Raw genomic sequence first — 27,294 nt, forward strand, 5'->3', positions numbered from 1 at the left:
GACTGAGGAGCCACCTCCGCCATGCGAATGACCTGATCCCTCTCTTTATTCCCCTCAGGAAAGTATCCGGTTGGATAACCCCCAATACCATCCTCGGGGAAATGATGGAACGCTCGGTTGCAGGCAATGGTTCCTTAACTGTAGATTGACGGGACAGGGCGTCCGCCTTCCGGTTTTCCGTCCCCGGCCGATATGTGATGCGGAAGTTGAACCCCGCAAAGAAGATCATCCACCGCAGCTGCCTGGGAGAAAGGTGTCTAGTGGCCGTCATGAACTGTAGGTTCCGATGGTCCGTGTACACCGATACCACATGTCTTGCCCCCATCAACCAATGCCTCCATTCGGTGAAGGCGTCCTTGATTGCGAGAAGCTCCTTCTCCGCAATATGGTAGTTGCGTTCGGCGTCGTTGAGTTTGCGGGACATGTACGCAACGGGATGAAGCACCCCTGTGTCGTGGTTGCGTTGGGACAAGATAGCCCCCAGCGCCACATCCGACGCGTCCGCTTCCACCACGTAGGGGAGATCCGGATCGGGGTGAGCCAACACCGGCGCCTTACCAAAGGCGCTTTTCAGGGACTCAAAGGCTTTGTTCGCTTCAGGGGACCAGACAAACTCCTTGGACTTCCTCAGTAGCTGTGTGATTGGGGCCACCACTCCTGAAAATCCATCTATAAACCGCCTGTAAAAGTTGGCGAAGCCAATGAAACTTTGGACGTCCTTCACGCTTTGGGGCACCGGCCATTCTTTCACCGCCTTGATCTTTCGTTCTGCCATCTCCTGTCCCTCTGGACTCAGCATCACTCCGAGGAATTCCACGGATGTGACGTGGAAGTCACACTTGCTGAGTTTACAAAACAGCATGTTTTCCCTCAGCTTTTGGAGCACAGCTTTGACGTGGTGTACGTGCTCCTCCACACTGGACGAATAGATGAGGATGTCGTCGATATATACGACCACGTAGATATCCAACTCCTCTCTGAATACCTCATTCAAAAAGTACTGAAAGGCTGCCGGGGCGTTGCACAGACCGAACGGCATGACGAGGTACTCAAAAAGGCCGAACCTGGTCTTAAAGGCGGTCTTCCACTCGTCTCCGTCCCTCATGCGCACCAGATGGTATGCCCCTTTCAAATCCAACTTGGTGTAGATACGAGCTTTCTTGACCTGTTCCAGAAGTACACTGATGAGAGGCAAGGGGTACCGATTTTTTATGGTTATCGCATTCAATGCCCTAAAGTCCACACAGGCTCTCAGCTCCCCATTAGCCTTCGGGATGAAGAAGAGTGGCGAGGCGGCCGGAGACTTGGACGGGCGGATGAATCCTAGTTTGAGGAGTTTATCCAGGTACCCCCGGAGATGCACGTTTTCAGGCTCCGTCAGGGCATACAGCCTGCCGCTGGGAACGCTGGCCCCTGGCACCAGGTCGATCTGGCAGTCAAACTGTCTATGTGGTGGTAGCACTTCCGCCTTCACCTCATCAAATACATCCTCAAAACTGTGATAAGCATGGGGGAGAGCCACATCTTTTTCTGCCGCTGTAGCCACCGTCTGACTCCCGCTCTCATCTGCGTCAAGGGATTCCGTTCTTATTCCACAATGCAGGATGCAATACGGTGACGTCATTTCGATGCGATGTGTTGGCCAATCCACAAAGGGGTTGTGTTTCTGTAGCCACGGCAATCCCAATATGACGCCATATTGGGGCGCTCGGATGATGTTAAAATCGATTTGTTCCAAATGGTTCCTCCCATATCTCATCGGAAGGACCCCCGTGTGCTGTCCGATGGGCCCCGTCACCAATCGCCTTCCGTCTACAGCATAGACGTCTTCGGGTACAGCTTTGGGAAGAAGCACTAGCCCTAGCCTGCATGCCTCGTTGTGGTCCATAAACATGCCAGTGGCCCCTGAATCCACCATGGCCACAACGGGTATCCACTGGTCATGCACTCCCACGTGCACCGTGAGAAACAGGTGTCGTTGTCCCTTAGTGACCGAGTTGGAAAGTGAAGGGATGGATGAGTGACTCCGAGATGCCCCTTCTCTGGTCTTGGAGTCCTCTAGTTTTCCGCCGGTATGTCCACCACGGCTGTTACCGACCGGTTGGCCCGATAACGTGACGTCTTCGGTTTGGCAGGGCATTCACGTACGTAGTGGCCTTTTTTGCCACAATATAGGCACAATCCTTGTTTACGGCGTGACTCTTTCTCCGTGGCTGTGAGGCTCGCTCGTATTGCGCTGATGTCCATGGGTTCTCCCTTGGATGCGGTGGAAGTTTCAGGACTTCCCACCGTCACATAGGATGGAAGGGATTTTCCTTTTCTCCCATGATCCCCCTTTCTTTCACTTAGCCTATGTTCCAGCCGTAATACCAGGTTGATAAGGCCCTCACATGTCTTGGGTTGAGGGTCAATATGAGCCACGGCGTCCTTGAGCTCATCGCACAGCCCTTGATGGAAGAGCGCCGTCTGTTTAGCAACAGGCCACTTGGTTTCCGCAACCAGCCTTCGGAACGCGTTGAGATACTGCACCAGGTCGTTGGATCCCTGTCTCAACTCAAGCATTTCACGGTCCGCCGTGTACGAGTCAGCCCTTCTGTCGAATACCTTCAGGAATTCCTCGCGAAAAGCACCCCAATCACATAAGAGGGGGTCGTCCCTGCTCACCAGAGGTACGGCCCATTGTGCCGCGTTTCCAGCCAAATAGGATATAAGGAAAGCCACACGAGCCTGACTCGTGGGGAACGCCTTTGGTTTGCACGATAAATGTAGCGCCACTTGTGTGAGGAATACCTGCACTGTGTTAGGATCCCCACTGTACCTCTCTGGTGTTGCCAAGGGGATGGCTACCGGCATTTCCACCACTACCGCAGGGGTCTGGTTCGTGAGGGAGGTGCTGGGCGTGAGCGGGTCCAATTGGATAGCATCCAGTCTGGCTTTTACATCGGCTGTTTCTTGCCTAGAGGCAGCCACTTCAACTTGCATGGCCGCTACAGCAGCCAGCACATCATCAAGTGTTGCCATGTCTGTTATCGACCGGGAGACAGTTAGTGTTATTAAGGTCGGATATTTTGTAACGCCCTGAACGTCTCAGGATCGTTTAACAGACACGACAATGAGGACGCAACCACTTGTGAAGGGTTAGTTCTTTTAATGAAGGTAAATAAAATACAAAGAATAAACAAAAGTTATAGTCACTGGAATCCTCCAGGCTAAGTACGTTACCAGCCCACAGCACGGATGGTCCTAACCGTCCTCTGCATATACGCCGATCCCGGCGTATGCCAACAGAGGGCAGAAATGAAATGGCCGACAATGCCAATCGGTAGGCTGTGAGGGGCACGAAGAGTGTTGGGGAGAATCGAGGAGTCAGGGAAACACCCAGCCGGGGTCTCTACCTGAAGGGAGCAGCCGCTCAACCTCTTCCTCAGACTGCACCGGGACGCGGAGTCACCTCCTGGTGATGCGTCACCGATACCCCAATCACAAGCAAGAAGACTGAACCGAGAGCAGCCGCTCGATCGATCCTGTGGACTTCCGAGTCTGTAACGCGGCAAACACCTCCTGGTGTGCGTTACAGCTGGCAGTCCCTGTGTCTCTGGTCGGGCTGGGAGTTACGACTCCAACCAGCAAAAGCGCCACTGCGCTTGGACTCAGCCGAGTCAAAAAGCGAAGCTCAATGGTTGACCGGTAGAGCTTCCGGGTCCTTCACAGGTGACGATGGGGCAAGACACGGCCCAGGGAGTAACGACTCGACCTACCTCCGTTCTTGCCTTACTGGAGCACCACTCCGGAACACTGCTCTTCACGAAGCAGGTACGTCGGTGTAAACACAATATCCGACAGCCTTGTACCTCCCGGTTCCTCCCTTTATAGGGCGTGTTTTCCTTGAGTTATGTAACAGCTCTCCTGTTTACATAAGGGCGTGTTTCCCTTGAGTTATGTAACAGCTCTCCTGTTTACATAAGGGCGTGTTTCCCTTGAGTTATGTAACAGCTCTCCTGTTTACATAAGGGCGTGTTTCCCTTGAGTTATGTAACAGCTCTCCTGTTTACATAAGGGCGTGTTTCCCTTGTATGACAGGAATTCTTGACAGGATGATGCATGATCAGGTAGGTGGATACCTCAATGGATAATGTTGGAGTACATCTGTAATTGAACGAGTGGACGGATAAACATTACATCTTGTTACAACTTTGCTATAGGTTATGTTCCAGTTAAGGTACAAAGCTCATGTAAATTGCATGTGAAATTATGCACAAATATGTGTTTCTGAAAACATAAACCAGGTTTCTCGTTTTGATTCTGCTGCTGGAAGACTAGCTAGGAGCGAAAACACTGCAAGTCATCTATGCTACATGAGTGGACAATGAATATGAAAAAAATATGACAATTGTGAGAAAATCAAGTCGTAGGAAAGGGAAGACATTCACCTTTTTTCTAACTATTTACTGAAAAGTCCACAAATAATTACATCAATGACCAGACTGATTCACACATACCACAGTTGGGATGTATTAAACTTCCTCACATTTGTCTAAGGAAATCACATAGTAATGATGCCATATCTGAAACCCAATCCTTCCCAGCAACATCACAAAGCTCATAATTTCACAAACAACCCCCCTCTTTCATTGTTCAAAGCAAAATAACCACAAGGAATGGTACTAAGGCACCATTTAAGGTCAAACAAAAAAGAGTAAGACCAGCCTGAATCAATGAAGTGATTTAAATTCTGCGTAGAAGGTTCAATCACATCCTACAGCAGACAGCTGGTCCATCATTTCATATTATAAGGTTAATTCTGCAGGAGTCCATTAAACAGGGAAGATCTACACATAAGAGTGGAGTTTAGTAAAAAAAAGTGCAAATAGGTCACAAAATGGAAGATTCCTGAAAACATGGCTGACTTCCCACGAGCAATCAAAAGATTCCATGCAAACAGTACTAGAGGGGTGCGCGGTGCAGAAACGTGCCTGGCAATTCAAACACATATTAAGTTAGTGGATGGAAGCTGATCACACTATTCACAGTTATTTCTCAATTATTCAAAGTGTTGGCTTGTTTAATTGTTACGGTTGCTAAAAAAACAAAGCACAACTGTACACCACTCTGAGGGTTAGCAAAAGTCCATCTGTTTCTGAGAGATAGGTTTCCTGACTGCAACACATGAGGATGCCCTACACCCAGAACACAGACAAATACCATAAGCTAAGATGGAATGCAGAAGCAGCTACCTGGAGTTCTTGAATCCGTCGGTGCAGTGCCTCGAGGCTGCTGTTTCGGAAGTGAAGGAAGCCAAAGGAAGAGAGAGCCTAAGCAGAAGAAGCAGAGAACGAGAGGAAGCATGCAGAGTGAAAGGCATACCGAGTAATGAATGAAAGAGAAAGCAAAAGACAGTACCCTGAGCAAGGTTTGTGTTTTAGTTAAAATATCAGTCCCCTGTCCCAAGTTACTTATGATTAGGGCTCCCGGTTTTATGGTATTTATTTTTTTGCCATTTCTGTCTGTATTTATCCTTATTTTTTTTGTGCTAATTTTATCTGTATTTATCCATATTTATTTTGGGTTTTGTGGAAAAATGAATCTAAAATTAGATTAGTATATTTCCACATTTATTTAACCGATAAATAAACACTCATGCTTGAATGTGTGCAAGGTTTAAATGCTGTGAACACCCGCAGAACATAAATCAGTGCACCTATATGAAAATATGTAAATTACAGTATCAACCTTGTGCATATCTACTGCTGTTAAAGCCTCTTTACTAAACTGCCTTTCTTTTTTAACCCCCTTATCTATCAACCCACACATCTGCCATCGGCCTGGCAGTCATGGCAGATAGTATTGAGAATCACTCTAAATGCAACCCAATTTCAGTTTTTATCCAAATTTAAAAATTAATACAGACAAGAAAATTAATGTTTTCGGTCTGTATTTATCTGTACAAAATCAGTGAAAAGGGAAAACTGGGAGCCCTTCTTATGATTTCCATTAAAAATTAGAAGAAACAAGGTGAAAAAAGATGAGTTAAAGACTGATGACATGTAAAACATAATAACCAAGATACTACAAATTCTAGCCTGAAGGGAAGTAAAAGATATGCTCTATTTTTGTTTTTACTATACACACTGATTCTTGAAGTTGTGGTTTGAATACATTAAAGGAGCTTGTCAGGTCATTTCCAAAATCCTGTAGTTCGGAGGGCCACTAACAGTATCAAAGATGAGACAGAACATATACCCCCACTGGGCAGGAAACACTATTGATCTGAGACAGAAATGAAACCCCAATGAATCTCCTGGAAAGTCTGTCTGAACAGTGAATGCTGAACTCATGACAATCGCTTTGAAACCGGATTCAAATATATTAAAATGCAGTGGGCTATCACATATGTAACAAAGATCAGTGCCCCATCAGGCTAAATATTACGACACTTTCATAAGCTCATAGAACTGAAAGTCTAGTTGTAGGGAACTGGGCTCTTGCAGCAGTCACCCCCATATTTTTTGCCCCCTTTTTTAGATGCTGGCTTTCTACTCTGACAGTGCACTCAGGCCTGCTAACCAGACCTCAGTGCCAGTGCTCCTTCCCTTAAACAAGGTAAAGTCTAACTGTGCTACAATTGGTTAAGGACTTTAGCACCCCTGTAAACCCCGAACAAATGGTACTCCCGGCACCTAGGGCACTACACCAAATACATGCAAGTCCCCCCTACAGCAGACCTTTGAGCCTTGTTAATATTGTTTCTATTTTTTCCCTTTTCACTGCTTTATGAGCAGTGGGGCGGAGGAGTCGCCAATGGTCGTATTGTCATGCACCGCTTCTGCATGATACGAATATAATTAGCAAAGATAAATGCACTTCTTGCATAACTAAGTAAACTTGCAGAAAAGTGTATTTATGATACTATTGCTGTGAAAGTCTAAGGCTACCACCCTCTTCATGAGCACAGTAACTTGCCCCCGGACGTTGTGACAGTCAAAGATAATGATTTTCAACAACTCACTGGTCCTCTATATACCTAACCTGTATTTTACTACTTAAGGTAGCACAATTTTGTTTCCAGCGTTCTACATGGAAAATCTCACGGGTACCAAGTTTGCACATCAAATGTCAACAAAATATGCAGCAGATGTTTATGCTTCATGTCACCTTAAGCCCAAAAGAATTACCCTTCGTCAGAAGAAAAATGGAATTGAGCACCTCAAGAACAAATCCAGCTTCTCCCTTGGGTTGGAAGGTTACAGGTTTATTTAGAAGCAAGAATGGTGAAGAGTGGGGGCTAGAGTGAGAAATACAGGGTTCATGTTGGTGCTTAAGTGCATGCTCACCAAACAGAGTCCTCACCTCGCATTTCGGTCAGTCAGTTTATGGGGTCTTACAAGATCTCCTTTAGGAATCAGTAGGTAAGTCATCAGAACAAATGGTTGATCGTGATGCAGTATAAAGGTGGGCTTGTTTAGCTGTTAACAGTATTTCTGTCCTCAAAAACAACCCTGGCAGAAAGTCACAACAGCTCTCTGCTGGATTTCATGTGTCTTTGTCCAAGACCAGCACTCCACAGTTCCAGCATCAAGGGTGCACAAGCATGAGAGGCTCAAGTTTGGAGACAAACATACCTCAAAAGTATTAGCAGGTACATATTCAATGTGTGTGAGGAGTCCAGGATCAACTTTCAAAAGTTTGGGAGTTTGTAGGAAAGTGGGTTTCTGTTGCAGTAACCCCACCCCACACACTTTTTGCCAGACTACTGATGCACTTTTTTGGTGTGCCCTGGGTCCCTGCCAATCAGGTTCCCAGGGCCTGTGTTCTTCCCCCAAAACTAACCCAATTGGCATCTCTGGCCACAGGTCAGCCCCTGGTAAATGGTACCACAGGTACCCAGCACACTGTGACCAGGGAAGACTTCTAAGGGCTGCAGCACTTATTATGCCACCCTTAGAGGCCCTGTACCTTTACACACACTTTGCAGGCTGCGTGTTTTGCTGCAGATCAAAGTAAAGAGTCGACATGGCACACATTCTTGTGTACCATGCCTACAACCCACTGCCCTGGTACAGATCAGACAACCCTCTAGCTGGGTGCCCTATGCCAGTGGTGAGGGTACAGGTGCATTAGCGCTGTACCCCTAAAGTGTCTAAGTCCATTTTTAGACATTGAAGTGCAGTGCTGCCATTAAGAGTATATGGTGCTGGGAGCTTGTCATTACAAACGTCACAGCACCATAATGGGTACACTGAAAACTGAGAAGTTTGGTATCAAACTTCTCAGCACATTAAACCCCCCCTGATGCCAGTGTGGGAATTAATGAAAAATGCACACAGAGGGCATCTCAGAGATGCCCCCTCAAACTAACCCACCACTAGTGTCCAGGCTGAGTGGCTGATTTCAGCCACCACCAGACATGTTTCTGGACCCCTGGGCCGAGAGCCTGCTGCTCTCTGGGGCCTGAAACAATGCACATCCTGGGACGAGGTGCCAAGTCTCCTCCCCCAGGATGGGCAGGGTTCTCGAAGGGGAAGCTTCAAAGTCATGCCGCCTTTGTGAGCCTCCCCAGACCATTTGCTGCTTACAGCAACTGGTCCCCACTAGTTCTACCCTCCACTTTGGGCGGGAGAGCTGGCGGGAAAAACAAGTGAGGGAAAGAGGTGTGCCCACCTGTGCCAACTCCACCCCTCAGGTGGGGGAGGCGAGGTGAAGCAAAACTCGGAGTCCCCGCCATCTTGAGGATGGGGGGGGGGGGGGACCCAACCAGCCAGGGACAGGCTCCTGCCCCCTCCCACTGGAGAGTGGCATGTTAGGGGGTGTACCCACCCCAGGGAAGGGACCTATTGGTCCCTGCCCTATACCTACCTGTAACGCCCCTATATCTAGTATTTAGGGGGCACCCTGAACCTTGCTTCCTCAGATCCAGCCTGACAAGAAGAAACGAAGAAGGACCAAACAGCTGTGCAGCCAGCTAACAAGAGGACGACGCCAACTGACTTGGCCCCAGCCCTACCAGACTGTCCCCCCTCGAACCTGCTCCTGCAAAATCCCGGTGTGTCCTGCAGCCAGCAACCTCAAAAACCCCGGAGGACCTGCCTGCCTTCACTTCCAAGACTGCTTCTCCCGTGAACACCGGATTTGTTCAAACTACAGCTTCTGGCTCGAATCCAGCCCACTCTGCACCCGCCTAACCCAGCCCAAGCTCGAGTGGAAAAACACAACGAGGAGGTCCCCCGGGCAATCCTGACCCGAGATCAAGCGACCCCTGACCTGCCTCAAGCCTCCAGCCGACGCCTGCAGCCTAAATCCAAAAGGCCCCTCTAACCGTGACCCGGAGCTGGTAAGAAGATCCGACACCAAAAAGCACCCCTGCACCCGTCGCCCACGGCCTTGTGTGCCCAAGCCAACGGTGCCTAACCAACCCTCAACTTCCCAACTTACCTCTTGAAGTCCTTCGTCTCCCTGCCTGCAGTGCTTTTGCAAACCGGAGGTTCTCCATTGAAAACAGGGCACCCGACCTCAAAACAGCACCCTGCACCCAGCCGCCCTAGTGCTGCTGAGGGTGCACCTTTGGTGCTAATTTGGTTCCCTATTTGCCCTGACCTAAACCCTAGGAGCTTTGCTCCCACAGCTGTGTGGCCTGCTTGCCAGCAGCCACCAACCGGAGGCCCCCTATCCTCCATAGGATAACATTGGGCCTCAACACTCTGCACCCCGCCGCCCTAGTGCCGCTGAGGGTGAAACTAAAGTGCATCACTGACCCTGGGGGACCCCTGAGTCTAACCCTAGAACCTTAACTCCCACAGACAATTACTTACCTGTGAACCGATAACCTGTTTTTCCTCCATAGGATAACATTGACAATTTTCTTCCAAAAAGTTTCGAAGTGAGGAGTTTTGAAATCTAAAAACATTCTTTAAAAATCGCACAAATAACCAAAAAGTATTTAGTTACCTGTTTACAGGAAACGTCCCAGTGCTGAATCCAGATATCCAGCACTGAGTAAGAAAAGTAACGTACAAAGTAACTTACTGAAAAAGCCTATTCATTCCAATGTACTGTATTTGCTAAGTGTTGCAACCTGCTACATCCCCTGTAAATCAAACAAAGTGCAAGTTCTATTACATTTTCAAACGTCTATATTCAGCAACTTATTACTGAAAAGTATTTTATGCTTACCTGTGCCAGGCTAGCTTGGTTCTAAAAATAAATAGTATTTTTTTTAATACAAAAACAATTGGCCTAGAGTTCAGTTCTTGAATGTGTGAATTCATTTGCTGACTGAGTGTGTACATCAAATGCTTAACACTGTCCTCTGATACTGCCTTACTGCTCGACCACTCTACCACAAATAGAGAGTAAGGTTCTATCTAACTTTAACCTCTGCCTACCTCTGGGGTCATCTGAACTCCATACACACTATACCTCACTTTGGTGTAGTATATATAGAGCCAGTTTCCTACAGAGTTCAACTATCAGAAGGAAAAATCACTGGTATTTCCTAAATAGTACACACTATGGATCTCAGAAAAAAGAGAACATTATCAAAAAAGTAAGATTCAGCAATCGGTTCTAAGCATCTGAAGTTTGTATCTTGCATGGTTACTACAAAGACTGTCTTATTAACAATTCAAGGTAAGGTTCCTCTAGATCTTGTAGCTTAACCTGAACCTTTACCGTAGCATTTTTCATTTTTTAAGCCATGGGCCTCTTTGGTAACTACTTCTAACTTGCTCATTTTAATTCCCCTGCACACCTCAATTCTATTGCCCAACATGCAAACTATGAGGAACACCATTAGGTAACAACTACTGCCAATATGGAGAGTATATTTTGTTTTACGCACTAAATTCTCGGAGGAGATGCAGTCTCCCATCTTTTATCAGGGTGGGAAACTTCTTACAGTACCAACAAACATGAATATCTGCAGCTCATCAGCACCTTTTGTAGCTGACAACCTGGAATGACAACAGCCACCCCAAGGAGAAAGCGTACCCACATCGAAATCCAGATATATTGTCAGAATTTTTAGTGCAAGTAAGTAGTTTTATGGGGGTAAAATTCCACTATTTCTGACTCGGAGACCGAGGAAGAGGATCTTTGGACTTGTATATGATGTTATCTTCATACCCATGTTACACTTTGGGTGTCTATGTTACACTTTACACATCTAAGTAATATTTTGCAACACTTTGGTACAGAAATGGATTCGAGAATTGAGACTAGTAAATTCGCTCAAAGTTTTAGAGATTTTTAAACTTTTGCACCTATTTTGTATGTTAAATGAAATTTTCAGACAAAGAAAATGTACAGAAATAGGAGACCGGAAGGAGGATTGACTAGGCGTACCAGAGTCAGCTGGAAACATAGGCGAGCAACACTGCTAGCACTGACTGGCGTACTACTGTATTTTAATAGCAAACAAACTGATTTGCTTACTGGACTGAGTGGTGAGTACCTGCATAGTGAGCCTCCACAGCTAGAATTACTTGGTCACTCACTGGAGGCGCTCTCATACCTCCTCTGAAAGAATGAAGCAAACACATGGGTATGCTCTGAGGGACATAACACTTAATTGGACACTGTAGCAAGGTATGGAAGTGTGCAGAGACACTGGAATCAGATAAAAAGGCTTAGAGATGTGATTGAGTTTGACAGATCTCAGAATATTAGTGATAGCACAAAATGAAGTCTCTGACTCACCGAATTGTACGTTTACACAGAGTTTCACTTCAAAGAAAGGGAATCTTCCAAGAAAGACTTGTTTCAGAGAAAAATGGGTTGAGCTTTTATTAGGTCATAAAAGCCTAAGTTTGACATGAATCTAATATGCTAGTCTGATTTGACAATAGTATTTATGTTTTAAAATATTTAACTGCTACATTAACAAATCATTATCTTTCATTCCAGACTTATTAAATGCAGAACTGACCGTTTTGGGGGTGCTCGAGGCAGAAGTTAGGAGTAAACGATAGTGAATGGACTGGCCCTCTCTTTATAGCTAGGGGGCCCTCTTTCCCAAGCCTGAAGGAGCAGTAGCCATTACATTATAACCCAAAACCAATGGTGTTTGTGTAATCATGGTACACTGTTGCATTCATTTACAAAGTGGCCTTTAGATGTTTTTTAATCATCTTTTTCTCTGAAAAGAGCAATGGAAGGAGTTTTTCTTAGAGCCAACATTTACACTTTCAGCACTTCATGAGATAGCAAAGCCCCCAGAGGTATGCCAAATGTGCTTTTGTGCTTTGATTCTCAAACACTAACACCAAAAGCTTTATTTTTTTATTTTTTTTTTTAAAACAAGCAAGTTATGTTTGTATATACCAATCACAATGTTAAACAATTTAACAATTTTCTAAGCTCAATTACCACTTTATATGTAGAAAAAATAAAGAATTACCCCCCAAAAATTAATATAAAATTGTTTTACATTGTCTGTGTGATCATATTTACTTCTTGTTTTTGTGTATTGCTCTTCCAGTCAGGAAACCACTTTTGAGCAAATTTACAGATGCATTTGTACTTCACCTCTGACTGTGTAATAGGCCCATTCACTTTAAAGTGAGGGAGTGCACTTTTGGCATCAATTTCCATGACTTTCCTTCCCATGATGTCATTGCACACATCCTATAGCAATCAGTCTATTTAATTACTTTGTAGGTTTGTGGCCTGGGGAGTTTATATCAGTGAGCTGGGCGTTTAGTGGTATTGAAGAACAAGTTACTTACCTTCGGTAACGATGTATCTGTAAGAAACAGTTAGTTAGATTCCTCACCTTAGAATATCCCCAGGCGGCAGGCTGGATCCGGAAAGATTTTTGTAGCAATACCCCTTGCGCGTCGCTAGGCGTTGTCTGCGGCTCCGCGTCCGTCGTTGGCGTCGTGCGCCGGAATGACGCGCGCTGACGTCAGTTCTTGTACATAGCTTTCCGCGCCAGGAACGCTGAGACATGCAAGAGACCGACACTGGTGCCAAAAAATCTAGGGCCCTGAAAGGGAGAACCTTAACCCTAGATGTCGGTTCGCAGAACGGGGAGGCTGGGTGGGTCGGTGAGGAATCTAACTAACTAATGTTTCTTACAGATACATCGTTACCGAAGGTAAGTAACTTGTTCATCTGAAATAAACACGTTCGTTAGATTCCTCACCTTAGAATAGATACCCCAGCAATACCAACCCCGGTGGTGGGTCTGCGAACCAAGATCAAACCAGAAAGTCCTGGAGAACAGAACGACCAAAGTGGCCATCCCTTCGGACTTGGCTGTCCAGGCAGTAATGTCTCGCAAACGTGTGCAGCGAAGTCCACGTCGCCGCCTGACAGATGTCTTGCAAGGGGACTCCCCGTCCCAGTGCAGTCGTGGCCGCCATGGCCCGAGTAGAATGGGCCCGTAGCCCAACAGGAGGAACCTTTTTCGCCAAAGAATAGCAGGTCTTAATACACAACACGACCCACCAAGAGATGGTCCGCTTGTGTACAGCTTTACCCTTCTTAGCCCCAACGTACCCAACAAAAAGATGGTCGTCCACCCGGAACGGTCTTGTGCGGTCCAAATAAAAGGATAGCGCACGTTTTGGGTCCAGACGGTGCAGCCTCTCTTCATCTTTTGAAGGATGCGGAGGCGGAAAGAAGGTGGGCAGCGTGACAGATTGCCCGATGTGAAAGGGAGTCACGACTTTAGGCAGGAAAGAAGGACGTGTCCGGAGGACAACTTTGTCCGGATGAACTGAAAGGAAGGGAGGCTTGGATGACAAAGCCTGGAGCTCACCCACTCGCCTAGCGGAGGTGATTGCTACCAAGAAAGCAGTTTTCAAAGTCAAAAGACGGATGGGACAGTTATGAAGGGGCTCAAAGGGAGCGCACATCAGAAAAGTGAGAACAAGGTTCAAGTCCCACTGAGGCATTACGAAAGGAACAGGAGGGTACATATGAGTAATGCCCTTGAGAAAGCGTGAAACAACAGGGGACTTGAAAAGAGAAGGCTGATCAGGAAGCCGAAGGAAGGCAGAGATAGCAGCAAGATAACCTTTCAAGGTGCCCAGAGCAGAGCCCTGCTGGGCCAAAGAAAGAAGAAAGAGGAGAACCTCAGAAAGAGGGGCAGAAAGGGGATCCACAGCCTTTGCTGGGCACCATGCCACAAATTTGTTCCACCGGCAGGCGTATACCGTCTTTGTGGAGGGACGCCTGGCTGCCAGAATGACATCACAGACTTCAGGAGGCAAGTCAAATGGAATCAACTGCCGCCGCTCAATCTCCACGCATGTAGTTGGAGGCTGGACAGGTTTGGGTGGAGGACCGTCCCCCGCTGCTGCGACAGAAGATCCTCCTGAAGAGGCAGTCGGATCGGGGGATCGATGGACATACTGAGTAGCTCGGGATACCAGTACCTTCGTGCCCAATCCGGAACCACCAAGATGACTTGGGCCCGGTCACGCCTGATCTTCTTCAGCACTCTGGGCAGAAGTGGTAAAGGCGGAAAGGCGTACAACAGACTGCAACTCCACTCGCGACGAAAAGCGTCTCCGAGCGAGTGCCGCCTTGGAAACTCCAAAGCGCAGAACTGCTGACATTGCGCGTTCTCTTCGGTGGCGAATAGATCTAACCAAGGCTCTCCCCACTGCAGAAAGAGACCTTGCGCCACGTCCGAGTTCAGACGCCATTCGTGATCCATCATGCACCGGTGGCGGAGTTCGTCCGCTCTGGCGTTCAGAGAGCCCGCCAGATGTTGAACCACTAGGGTAATGCCCTGGTGTTCCAGCCATGACCAGCGGCGTAGGGCCTCCTGACAAAGGGTCCACGACCCCACCCCGCCCTGTTTGTTGCAATACCACATGGCGGTGGTGTTGTCTGTAAACACCTGCACGACACTTCCCCGGACAGAGGGAAGGCAGGCTTTCAGTGCAAGTCGGATCGCCCTCAGCTCCAAAAGATTGATATGGAGCAGAGTCTCCGCCGGAGACCAGAGTCCTCTGATCTCCGCCTCTCCCATATGGCCCCCCCATCCCAGGAGGGACGCATCCGTCACTAACACGTGCTCCGGTTGGGGAAGGGAGAGGGATCTGCCGCTGACCCAATCGCGATCCGTGAGCCACCACTGCAGCGGTTTCGCAGTGCCCGCCGAGATCAAGACGTGGTCGGACAGGTTGCCTCGATGCTGGGACCACTAAAACTTCAGGTCCCACTGCAGAGCCCGCATCCGCCATCTGGCGTGAGGTACTAACAGGATGCAGGAGGCCATCAGCCCCAGAAGCCGCAGCACCAACCTGACCGAAATCCAGGACAGAGGCCGGAAGATGGGAGAACCGCCCCTATGAAAAGGAGCTTTTGGGAGGGACTCAGGTGCGACTTTGGCACATTGATGGAGAACCCCAACGAATGCAGGAGGTCTGCTGTAGTCTGGAGGTGGGAGCCGACTTGCTGGGGCGAGCCCGCCTTCAACAGCCAGTCGTCGAGATAGGGGAAGACTGGGACCCCTGATCTGCGCAGATGAGCTGCGACCACCGCCATCACTTTCGATAACACCCGAGGGGCACTGGTGAGGCCGAAGGGGAGCACGGTGAACTGAAAGTGCTCCTGACCCACCGTGAATCGCAGGTAACGCCGGTGGGCCGGCAGGACGGGGATGTGGAAGTAAGCGTCCTGCAAGTCCAACGCTACCATCCAGTCTCCAGGGTCTAGGGCAGCAAGAACCTGAGCCAAAGTGAGCATCTTGAACCGTTCCTTCCGGAGGAAGGCGTTCACGCTTCTGAGATCCAAGATCGAGCGTAGGCCCCCTTTGCCCTCCTGGGAACCAGGAAGTAGTGGGAATAGCAACCACGACCTACTTCTGGACCAGGAATGCGCTCGATGGCCTCTTTGGCCAAGAGGGCCGAAACCTCCTCCCGGAGAAGATGCAAATGATCCCCCGACATACAGTGGTTCTGTGGTGGCATGGCTGGAGGAGGGGTCGTCTCGAAGGGGAGGGAGTAGCCCCTTCGGACGATTTGCAGCACTCACCGGTCCGAAGTGATGGAGCGCCAGTGGAGCAGGTGATGGCGAACTCTGCCCCCCACTGGCGTTGAATGGGCCTGAAAGCTCGGACTAGGAGGGCTTTGAGGCGGATGCTGCCGGGGTGGATGTGGACTGACCGGCACGTTGTCCTCAAGAACCGCCACGGCGGAAACCACGTCCGGGACCGCGTGCAGGTTGGTTCTGCGGCCGGGCGGACGTGAGGAGGCGCCCCTTCCTTGGCCACGAAAGGGGTGAAAAGCGGAAGTTTGCAGCCGCGGGCCGAAAGACCCAAGGACTTGGCCGTGGCCCGGGAGTCCTTGAACCGGGCAAGCGCACGGTCCGCCTTCTCGTCAAAAAGGCGAGTGCAATCGAAGGGCATGTCCATAAGGGAGCTTTGGACATCCCCTGAAAACGACGTGGACCTCAGCCAGGCGTGACACCGAAGCGCCACCGTGGTGGAAATTGCCCGACCCAGCGAGTCCGTGGTGTCAAGTCCACATCTAATGGCGTGCCGCGCTGCATCTCGCCCGTTAGCAAGTGCTTGGATGAGTCGCTCCCGGGCCTCCTCCGGGCACAAGGGCAGCACGTCCTCCACCGCATCCCACAGCGAGTGGGAGTAAAGGTCCAACAGGCAAGCGGTATTTAAAGACCGCAGTCCCAAACTCAGGGACGAGAACAGTTTCTTGCCAAACTGCTCCAACCTCTTGGATTCCCTATCCGGAGGAGCGGACGGGAAGGAGGATTGGGAGGTTGAGGCCTGGATAACCAGGCTCTCGGGGGTGGGGTGGTGGGAGAGAAATGCAGGGTCGCAGGGCGGTGGCGCCAGGGAACGTTCCTGTCCACAGGAGGGACTGTGGAGGGCTTGGACCAAGTGCCTTGGAGAACGTCAATGAGGGCCTCATTAAACTGCAGCAGAGGCTCAGTGGAGCTTGCTGTCGGTTGAAGGACCTCGGTGAGGACGTTAGTCCTCACAGCCACAGCAGACAACTCGAGCCCTAGGGCTTCGGCCGCCTTGCGCAGCACCACAGAAAAGGCTGCACCTTCCTCCGAGGCCACAGTCGGAGGAGAGATGAATCCAGCGTCTGGAGAGGTATCCAAACCGCTGGCGTCCTCCAATTCTTCTGCCCAGTCCTGAGACAATTGGGCCTGTTCGGCCAGAGGGTCCTGAGACCCCTCCCAGTCGCCCTCATCATCCGATTCCTGGTAGACAGGAGGAATGATCGGAGCCGGATGGTGGATGAAGTGGGCACCCATCGGCGCCGGTAACTGCGTCGGATGGCGCCGCACCGGCGCCGGGTCCGGAATAGGGCTAAACTGAGGCTCGACGCCGTGTGGGGCCGGCGTCAGGGGCAGAACCGGTGTCGGCGCCGGCGGAGGAGGCGTCGTGAGGTTGACCGGCACCAGCAGAGATCCAGGCCTGGATCCCTCGGGGACCTGCGCCGTCGGGGCCGGAGCCCTCGCCGGGGCCGGAGCCGCCGGCACGCGAGGTCGCCCAGTCAACCCTGCGGGGCCCGAAGGCGCGCCGGCAGGCGTCAACGGCGAAGCCAGATTCCTCATGGCCGAGAGGAAGGCACTGACCTCCGCCGGAGTCGCGTCAGTCCCAGGGACCGGAGGGTATGGGGACGAGCGCGGCTCCTGCGGCTCCGACAGAGCCGCGGGGGTGGAACCACCCGGACCCTCGGCCATGTCGCGCGACCGGCGAGGGGAGTCCGAAGAGCGAGGACGCCGCTTGGACTTCTTAGAGTGTTTAGAGTGACGGGACTTACCCGAAGATCCCGACGAGCGATGTCGATGGCTGCGGCTCCGCGAACGGTCCTTGGACCTCCTCATGGACCGAGAGCGACGCGGAGCCGAGTGTCGAAGCTCGAGTAGCTTACGGGACCGCTCCCGCCTAGCCTTCGATGTAAAGGCCTGACAGTCGGGGCACGACTCCGCGTCATGGTCGGCCCCCAGGCAGTACAGGCACCGGCGATGGTGATCCGTTACCGACATCAGTCGGTGACAGGCGTCACAATGCTTGAATCCAGGCATCCTACCGGGACCAGAGTCGAGTCGATTAACCAAAAGAGGTCAAAAAGTTAGTCAAAAAGTGACTAGGGGTAAGCTCTTCCCGGATCGGCGCTTACTGGCACGGAAAAAAGAAGAACTGACGTCAGCGCGCGAGGGCGGCGTCTAAGTACTCCGGCGACATCATTCCGGCGCACGACGCCAACGACGGACGCGGAGCCGCAGACAACGCCTAGCGACGCGCAAGGGGTATTGCTACAAAAATCTTTCCGGATCCAGCCTGGGGATATTCTAAGGTGAGGAATCTAACTAACGTGTTTCTTTCAGATTCAACAGTGCGTCCTAGCAAGCCCAAACTTATTTACCTACTGAACGAGTCTTATAGTGGTGATGTGAATATTGTCCTGTTTCACAATATAATGAAAAAATAGAATTGGACAGTGAAGTGTAAATTACCAAGAAGAGAATCATTCATAGCTCATTATATTTAATCGAGAATGTTAAAGATATGGCTTAATAAGCAGTAAGGTGCCACAACCCATCTTAAGTAGACTACAAGAAGAAACACCAGTACATACTTTTGAAGGTAAGGTGCCCCCTAATTTCTTCCACGAGATGGTAGCTGCAGGAGATCCTCCAGCCCGGCAGTACAGACTCACGGTATCCCCCTCTTGGACCTCAATTCGCTCAGGGCTCACCTGGACATCCAGGACACTACCACCTAAAAGGTAAAGTAGGGTCCATATGAAGATCAGTATTAATATAACCCAAACCAGTTAATTTCCCCAAGATCAGAGTCTACGAGAATAGAATGCTTATTGCAAAAATATCAATATTATTCAAAATGGACAGACCTATTGCAATTCTGGCAAGTATATCTATTGGCTTTTATGCAGCTAATGTGTGAAGTGTGAAGAAATTGCAAAATGTGTGACCCAAGCTCAAAGATTCTCCAATGCAAAACATCACTCCAACAATTACCATCAATTTCATGCTGGAAAACAAGTATTTTTGTAAGCATATTAAAAGGTAGCCTTAAGCACATGATCAATGTGCTATGATAAAACTTCAAATTATTCTTTTACATTTTTAGTACCAAGCTATTTGCGTTTTGCCTTGATCATCATCATCATCATACAGGCTCTTTCTGCATTTCTCAAACAATGATGTGCGCCAGGGCCTTGGGTGAGACAGTCTGAGTCAAAGTAATCAAATTCAAACACATTAGATTGCCCTGCATCAATCAGTAGGATTAGTTGAGCAGCTTCTGCCTTCAAAGAATGGGTCACAATAAAACAGTACGTACTGTGCACCCGAAGAACAGCTCTAGCAAAGTGCTGCCCAGCACTGTTGTGGACACGGCAGGTATAGTGCCCCTCATCAGAGGGCTCCACTGCGGGGAAGCGCAGAACACCGCCCTGGATTATTGCTTTTGATGAGATGGCACCCGACTGCCCACCTGGGGGAAATAAAACAGAAAATGCAGGAATTAACCCAGACACTGAAAGAAGAAGGCACTTTGAAGTGACCCTGAAATGTAGCCAGGCCTGCATACACACGTTAGAAACTAGACAAACAACAAGGCCTACTGTACAAATGTGTGCTGCTAATCAATAACAGTATGGTGCGAAGGTCGATGTTGGTTAGAATTGGATCTAGGTAGTGATCTGAGATATCAATCAGCAACACAAATACTGTTGTGTCAGATTCTAGGCATGTCATGACAAAGGGAAATACGGACTTAACTCTCCCAGGATAGAGATATTTCACATCGAGGACTAAAATGCAGTCAAGAGATTGGTAGTAGGTCACAAGATGCAAGACCAGTCACCTCTAGGGATGGACTGCCTATCTTCCAGGTACTGGTAAAGAGAACGGACTCCGAAGGTGGTCCATTGGTACAGCTAATATGGGTTTTTAGAAAAGACTACAGTTCAAGGGTCTAAGGAAATCACGATTGGACAAGTGTACTCTAGGTACAGAGCACAGGCTGCAGGTAGCATAAGGAAATGAAAGGTAACATTTCGTAGCACTTACCGGTCCACTCCAAAGAAGGTGCCGGGCTGCCAGTCCCAGTGCAGCGGAATTCAGCTGTCTGTCCCTGCTGCACACTAAGCTGCAGGGGTTCGATGACTGCAGAGGGTGGAACTGCTGCAGAAGCTATAGCAAGATGGAAGACCGATCATAAGAGTTACGCAACGCAAGCAATCTCATGCAAAGACTACCTCAACCTCAGAAGCCCAATCAAATCTCCATTAAGAGACAATACATAGTTCAGTACAGATACAAATCACTTCTGGAAAGCATTCCAGATTACTATACCAGTTACTCCAGAAAACATTTGGTTATTTTGACATTAAAGATCAAAACAGATGCACACAACTCACCCCTCCATTGGACTTTGCTTGTGTTGTGCTTACTGAATTCAAATACAAAATTTAGAGCTTCATATGCAATACATTACCATCTTATTCACCTCATGGCAGACATGCACAATCTCCTCCTGTTTCAGAACAGACTACTCACATGTAAGCCAAACCCCTTCAGGAAATCACTGCAGCACATCTAATATTCCAGTACTGCACATACGCTGCTATTCCAGCTCCAGGGCAAGGCATTGCTCAGACCTGCCTACGCACCTCAACTCAGGACAACCTCTATCGTATTTTAGCAGTGCAAACCTCAGCTGTTTTGCTAGTGCATCGCATGACTGAACACAGAAAACCTCCTACTGCTATAATTTTGAGGTACAAATGTTCCTTCCACCAAGGGCTTTACTTCCTGAATCGCAGCATCCAAGCAGTAGTAAAATAAGAGGACCACATATTGAAGTCAATACAATTCTCCTGTTATTTGCTGCCACCTCACACACAAACTACTGCTGTTCAAAGACAGATGTCACATTGTTCTGCAAATTCAGCTCAATCAGACGAGCAATATCACTGGAAACAAGAATTAAGACTCACACAAAAGCGCTATCAAAAACCCTCAACTACAACCTGCAGTACAGTAAGCTTGGTTTCAAACACTAATACGAAACCACTCATTGCAGGCATCCTTATTATTCAAGCACAGTACCAAAAGACACATGTTTTTTAAATTGTGACAAGTTTCATAAAAACAACATTTTGTGACCCCAATGCCCTTGCCTTCGGTAACAATGTATTTGGTAGAGACATTGTCTAGACGCAGATTCCTTAACTTAGAATATCCCCAGGCGTCAAACTATATCTGGAAAATTCTTTGCAGCAGCACCTCTGCGCACCAGGAGACGGCGCCACACGACCCCACCCTGACGTCCACGTACGTGACGTCAGCAAGGTCATACAAGTCCCTCCCGATGCGCTGACGTCAGTTTTCTTCGGAGAAACTTTTCCATGGCACAACGCGGAGCCACCAACAAAAATTGTGAAAGCATGGCAACAGTGTGCGAAGGATGAAAAAAATCAGCAAAATAAGTAAGGTGGATGGTGCACAACACCATCATAAAAGAAAGCATCAGACACTGTCTACATATATATGTAAGTATAGCAAAGCGTAGACCCATGCCAAAGTGTGAGCAACAAGGTAAGAATATCTCAACAGACAAAAAGATAGACTGCTATTGCCATGTAGAAATGAGCCGTCCAACAAGGACGGAGCACAGAAAGAACAGCAATGTATTCCAATAAGGTGTCTTCCTTACAGAAAGAACAGCAATGTACATCAAAAAGGAATCTTCCCCAGGGAAAAGACAGTGTACATGGCCCGAGGCTGCCCCCGAAAATGGTCCAAGATATGGGCCCCCTGGAATGAATACCGTGGCAATATATGTACTCCTTCCCGTAATTTGGACTGTGATGATTCTCCCTCCCCGTGATTTCCAATGAACTATCCTACTGTATCTGTATGTATATTTGATTTCACTGTAATCCCCTCTATTGACTTTTGTAAAACTGTACCCTTATGTCGAGTCTGTTTAAAAAAAAAGATTTATAAAAAAAGAAAAAAAAAAAGGTATTTTCCCTCACAACAATGGAAGTGTGAAACAGAGCTTAAGAAATCGTCAAAGAAGACGACTATATAGGGGACAAGAGTCTCCAGAGAATGGAAAAGGCGGGCGGGAAGGGAAGACAGCAGGAGAAGAAGCATCTCCTGATGACAGTGAAAGAAAAGGCACCATCTACAGGAAGAAATCCCTTGGAGGGAGTCAGCCGCATATGGTAATTGTGAAAGAGGCGCAACTATATGAGCACCCTTGAAAGAAAACCAATAGCAACTTAAAGTAGGCAAGAAGAGAAGCCCTCCTGGCAAGGATGTCGCAGAGCGGGGAGGATGGGTGGGCATTAAGGAATCTGCGGCTAGACAACGTCTCTACCAGATACATCGTTACCGAAGGTAAGTAACTTGTACATCTGATAGCGACATCTAGCCGCAGATTCCTTAACTTAGAATAGATACCATAGCCATACCCCGCGGGCCGAAAGAACCCCAGAAAGTGCCCAAACATTGAGCCGGAAACAGACTGACAATGGGGAAGGCTGTTGCGGAACAGCCACTGAGCCGGCAACAAAGTGACGGACAATGGGGAAGGCTGTGGCGGAACAGCCAGATATCAACCCAATTAGCTCGGAAGAGCGAAAGAAAACAGGAGGCAAGGCGTCCCAAAAAAATGCCAGAATGGTGCTACACCATACCCATATAAGAATGAGATGTAGAAACGGCACCAGCTATATACCAATCAAAGAGATTCCCGAACGAAGGAGGAAGAAGGACCACTCTCAGCTTAATAGCCACGATGTGGACACCAACCAAAGGTTGGGGAAAAAAATGAGGAGATGCAACCAGAGCCTACCAGACTAGCCCACGGATGGAATGCTGGCGAAGCTTTAGCCAGGATCCAAGGACAAGAGGTAGAGACTGAGCAACGTCCTCTAGAAGGACAGGCGGGAACAAGAAACACGCCAAGCACACACCCAGGCACCAAAGGGGGGGGGGGGGACAGGTGCGAACAGTAACAATCTGAAGCACGCTGATGCGGGCCCCCACTAAAACATGCAGAGAGCCGACAGCCACAGACACAACAAGGTGGCATAGGTAAAATAAGCATAGGACTGCCCAAACATGCAGCTGGAAGACTAAGGTGAGAACTAACTCATGAAACACAGATATGCAGGGTGCAGACCCTAGGACGACTGACAGCAGACGAGCTGTCCTGCAGGCACAGCAGACATAGTAGAGGGTGATACTCAAGCAAAGGGGCACATCCGAAGGAAGTGGCAGCAGAGGCACTAGAGTACCAACAGACGTAGTGGTAGCAGAGGCACCAGAGTACCAACAGACGCATAAATATAGGAAAGAATCTCAGAATCGTTGGTTACATTCTCCGACTGGAAGTAAAAGTAACCCTTGTCCAGAAAGAGATAGCATTTAGTAACTGCACACCAAGAAGGGAGCAGTGCAAAGCTGGGGAACCATTCCACATGGGACGCAAAAGGGACCCTATCGCTGAAGATGCAGGAAGAAGAGTACCCATTGTAATTGGCATATGCACATATATATATATATATATATATATATTCACTGAAAAAACCATAGGTTTCACACATGTTATAGTTAGCGGAAATTTTACTGATAAAAAACCAATGAAATTCCCCCGTTATAGTTAGTGCAGGCAACTATAACTCACGCGACCGCAATCCTCTGCTGATGCTAATACTGTATTTAGACACTTATTTGCCCATGTCTTCTTCCATACATTTTTAGCTATACATATATTACAAATATTTTTTTTTCATAAAGACACATATGTCATCAGCAGAAGATTGCGGTCGCGTGAGTTATAGTTGCCTGCACTAACTATAACGGGGGAATTTCATTGGTTTTTTATCAGTAAAATTTCCGCTAACTATAACATGTGTGAAACCTATGGTTTTTTCAGTGAATTTGCAAGGTTTTTTAAATGCTAATTCCTAACTATAACGTGTGTGAAACCTATGGTTTTTTCAGTGAATTTGTACGGTTTTTTAAATGCTAAGTTACTTTACGCCATTCGTGGCGTGCGCACCCACTTAACGCAGTTCGTTCCGTGCGCGCACGGTGCGCTTCGCGCACCGTGCGCGCACAGTGAGCACGCGGTGCGCTTCGCGCACCGCGCGCCCACTTTACGCAGTTAGTGCCGTGCACGCACGGTGGGCACGCGGTGCGATGACAAAGCAAGAAAGCACGTCAACAAATCTGTTTCTGCTTTCCTCCGTGACTATGGTATGGGTGCCATTTACCACAACAACTTGCGTTATGACATGCAAGACATTTATAGAGGAGATGGTGTGCACTTCAATGATGAAGGGAACAGAGTCTTCCTCTTAAACCTTAGACTCTGCATCGGTACTTACTTGTAGGTACCACTAAAAAATCATTTCATAAACACAACGGCTCTTTAGAGCCCCCTAATATCTAAACACTTAAATCTGATTTTCATTTTTTTTTCTACCGTACGCTTACCGTAAGCTTACCGTACGCGTACCCCGTGATTTTTTTTAAAATCAATAAATGTTTTCTTTGTACTTTACAGTCCTTCTTTGACCCCCTCACAAATGTAAGGGGGTCTGTAACTCTCCTCATTGCCCCCTTTCCTTGTTTTCACTCTTTTTTTTCAGAGTGAAATACACAAAATGGCGGCCGCCGATTCCTGGTTTCGGCCGATTCGAATGTTTACTAAGATCTAAGAGCCAATCAGCATCGCGCTCGCGCACGCCACCGTACGCTTACCGTAAGCGTACGGTAAGCGTACCGTAAGCGGGCTCAGATATATATATTGATTTAAAGGCTATTTTCTCAGAATCTACTGAACAGATTTACACCAAACCTACAAAAGGCACTTCCTTGACCTAGGGACTACCTCTCTGCCAAATTTTGAGTAATTCTGTTCAGCCGTTCGGGCTGTAGCTCGTTCTAAAGGTCCTATGGAAAAATGCATGGGAAAAACGCGTTTTGGGACCCCCCTTTTATCTCAGCCCCCGCTTGACGGATCCCCCCGAGACTTTCAGGGTAGGAGCGGAGCGTAGCGCCCCACCTATTTTGAGAAATTCGCGAGGATTCGTCGACCGGCGCCAAAGTTATTCAAAATAGAATGTTGAGGTTTTCCTATGGAAACGTGGTCCTAACTATAACTACCTACTGGCGACCGCCAGTAGTTATATATATATATATATATATTATCAATCAAAGAAGGGTAAATGAGCAACGAACATGCGACATGGGTGGTATAGGAGCACACCTAATGCAAAAATGGCAGGTGGTATCCGCATATTAAGCGTGAAAAACAGCATCTAAACCTACCAAGGAGGAGATTGACTTAATAAGCAAGACGACCCATGACGTATCGAAGAGAGCAGCGTCATAGTCACAACATTGAACACCGTATAACTGCAAGATAATTCTGAGCACCAGAGGACGCATAGAGCCCAAAGAATCTCTAGGCCCATATAACAAAGCAGAGCTATATAATAGCATACCCCACATTGAAGTATGGACACCCCAAACAACGGGGAACACCTCTTAGGGCAAACCACAGTCAGAGGCCAGACACAACAACCTTTGGAACACTGCCGCAGTAGGCTTCTTGCCAGTTCAAACACAAAGCATCGAAAGGATGCTAAATGAAAGGGTAACCACCCTAGAACATGCCAAAAAGACGACCTGGGAAATATAGGCTTAAGGCGGAGGTCGAAAGCCCGCAAGGAGGCGCTGAACAGCCAATTCGGCGTGGGCATCAAACAATAAAAGCCCATCATAGGGTAGATCAACAAGTCCCTCCCAGATATTCTCCGGGAAGACGCTATCATGTAACCAAGCATGGCACCTCAAGGCAACGGAACCAGCCATAGCCCGGCCCAAGGAATCAGCAGTATCCAAGGCCGAGCGGATCGTGAACTCAGCAAGGTCACGGCTGTCAAGAAGATGATGAAGGAGGTCAATAGGAGCACCTTCAGAGGCATCCGAAAAAAGAGACTCTACAGAGTCCCACAGTGCAGAGGTAGCCTGAGCCAGGACACACACTATTTATCGAATGAAGGGCAGCACTAGTGGAGGCAAAGATGTTACGACCCCACGACTCAAGCCATCAGGACTCCCAAGAGGGAGGAAGCATTAAGTGAGGCAAGGAAGGGAAGGCAGTTTGCAAAACGAACCCCTGACACTTTTTGGATTATAGATATAGTGATTTGGTGTGCCCTGGTGTTCTGTGACTTCATTGGGAAACAGCTTAACAATGAGAGGGAGTCCAGCATCCCTAGCATGGTACATGAAGTGTGTTCCCCTGGAAGAAAACCCTTCCCTGCACCAAGTGTTAGGGCTCAATGTGTCCGAGATACCCCTTGCTGATTGAAAGATTTCATGGCATTCGATCACCGCAATTCAATCATATTTACGTATAATAATGTATTGAATACAAAAAGTGAAAATAAAAATTCATTAGATCGTTGATGCAGAGTTTCAAGCATTCTCTCATGGATTCCATTACTGCATTTCAATTTTTTTTAGTTTTGTTTTTTAACACATACATTTTGGACCTGTGAGAAGGTTATTCGTCAGGAGGTGGTATGAAATATTACAAAACCTGTATAAAGAGCCAAGATTGTCTCAGAGGCACTAACCCCTACCAAGTGGGGCACCAAAGGACATTCTTTCAGTGGAATATTCATGTACCATTTTCTTGATATATTCCAAGCTCTTTGAAAGCACACCATATATTGAGTAAAATAAAAAAATATTGATTACTTTCCAAGACATGAGTTCATAAAGGTATGCACAATTAAATTATTTTCTAGGCACCCCTAGTATGCCACAGGTAATGATTTAAATAGAAAATGCAGGTCAGGAAGGCGCATGAAGGCAGGTGACCGAGCAGACAAACAGCTTTCTACAGTAGCAACTGCCAACCCCTGTAGGCAAGAGACAGTGAGAAACGACTATCAGAAAGGCAGGAGCTGAAAGGATCCAAACCTTTCGACTCATACCAATTAAACTTATTCCAGCTGCATACATAAAAGCATTTTGTGGAGAGTTCCCTAGCAGCCAAGATAACATCTGACACATTTATATAAAACATTACACTGCTCAGTCTCCACAGGTGCAGTCCCAGCATTGCAGGATTGGGGTGTAGTACCACACCGCTCTGCTGTGAATGCTGACCCATAGTCTGGGATAGGAAGAGAAGGTAAAGTGCTAAGTTCCAATAGATCATCCCAAATCCTTACACAATCCACAGCAATCCTCTCACACCTGCAGGATATTTGACAGAAGAGGGATCAGTAGGTAAGGAGTAAA

The 27,294-nt window shown here is 48.0% G+C and overlaps 1 protein-coding gene across 18 annotated transcripts in view; it reads right to left on the bottom strand.

Moving 5' to 3' along the window:
• The window catches only part of HSPG2 (heparan sulfate proteoglycan 2), a 903,404-nt gene that overhangs the window by 271,077 nt on the left and 605,033 nt on the right, over positions 1 to 27,294 (bottom strand). For 12 of the 18 annotated variants that reach the window (XM_085608925.1, XM_085608919.1, XM_085608917.1 and 9 more), the window contains 4 exons: positions 20,023 to 20,145; positions 19,292 to 19,444; positions 18,564 to 18,706; positions 5,235 to 5,312 (listed from right to left, as the gene is read on the bottom strand). In XM_085608925.1, the coding sequence (XP_085465051.1) occupies positions 5,235 to 5,312; positions 18,564 to 18,706; positions 19,292 to 19,444; positions 20,023 to 20,145 (497 nt within the window). The remainder of the gene's footprint in view (positions 1 to 5,234; positions 5,313 to 18,563; positions 18,707 to 19,291; positions 19,445 to 20,022; positions 20,146 to 27,294) is intronic. The other 6 variants (XM_085608923.1, XM_085608921.1, XM_085608920.1 and 3 more) reach the window with 1 other exon arrangement.

Source organism: Triturus cristatus, chromosome 1_2 (assembly GCF_964204655.1).
Source record: "Triturus cristatus chromosome 1_2, aTriCri1.1, whole genome shotgun sequence".
Lineage (NCBI taxonomy): Eukaryota > Metazoa > Chordata > Amphibia > Caudata > Salamandridae > Triturus > Triturus cristatus.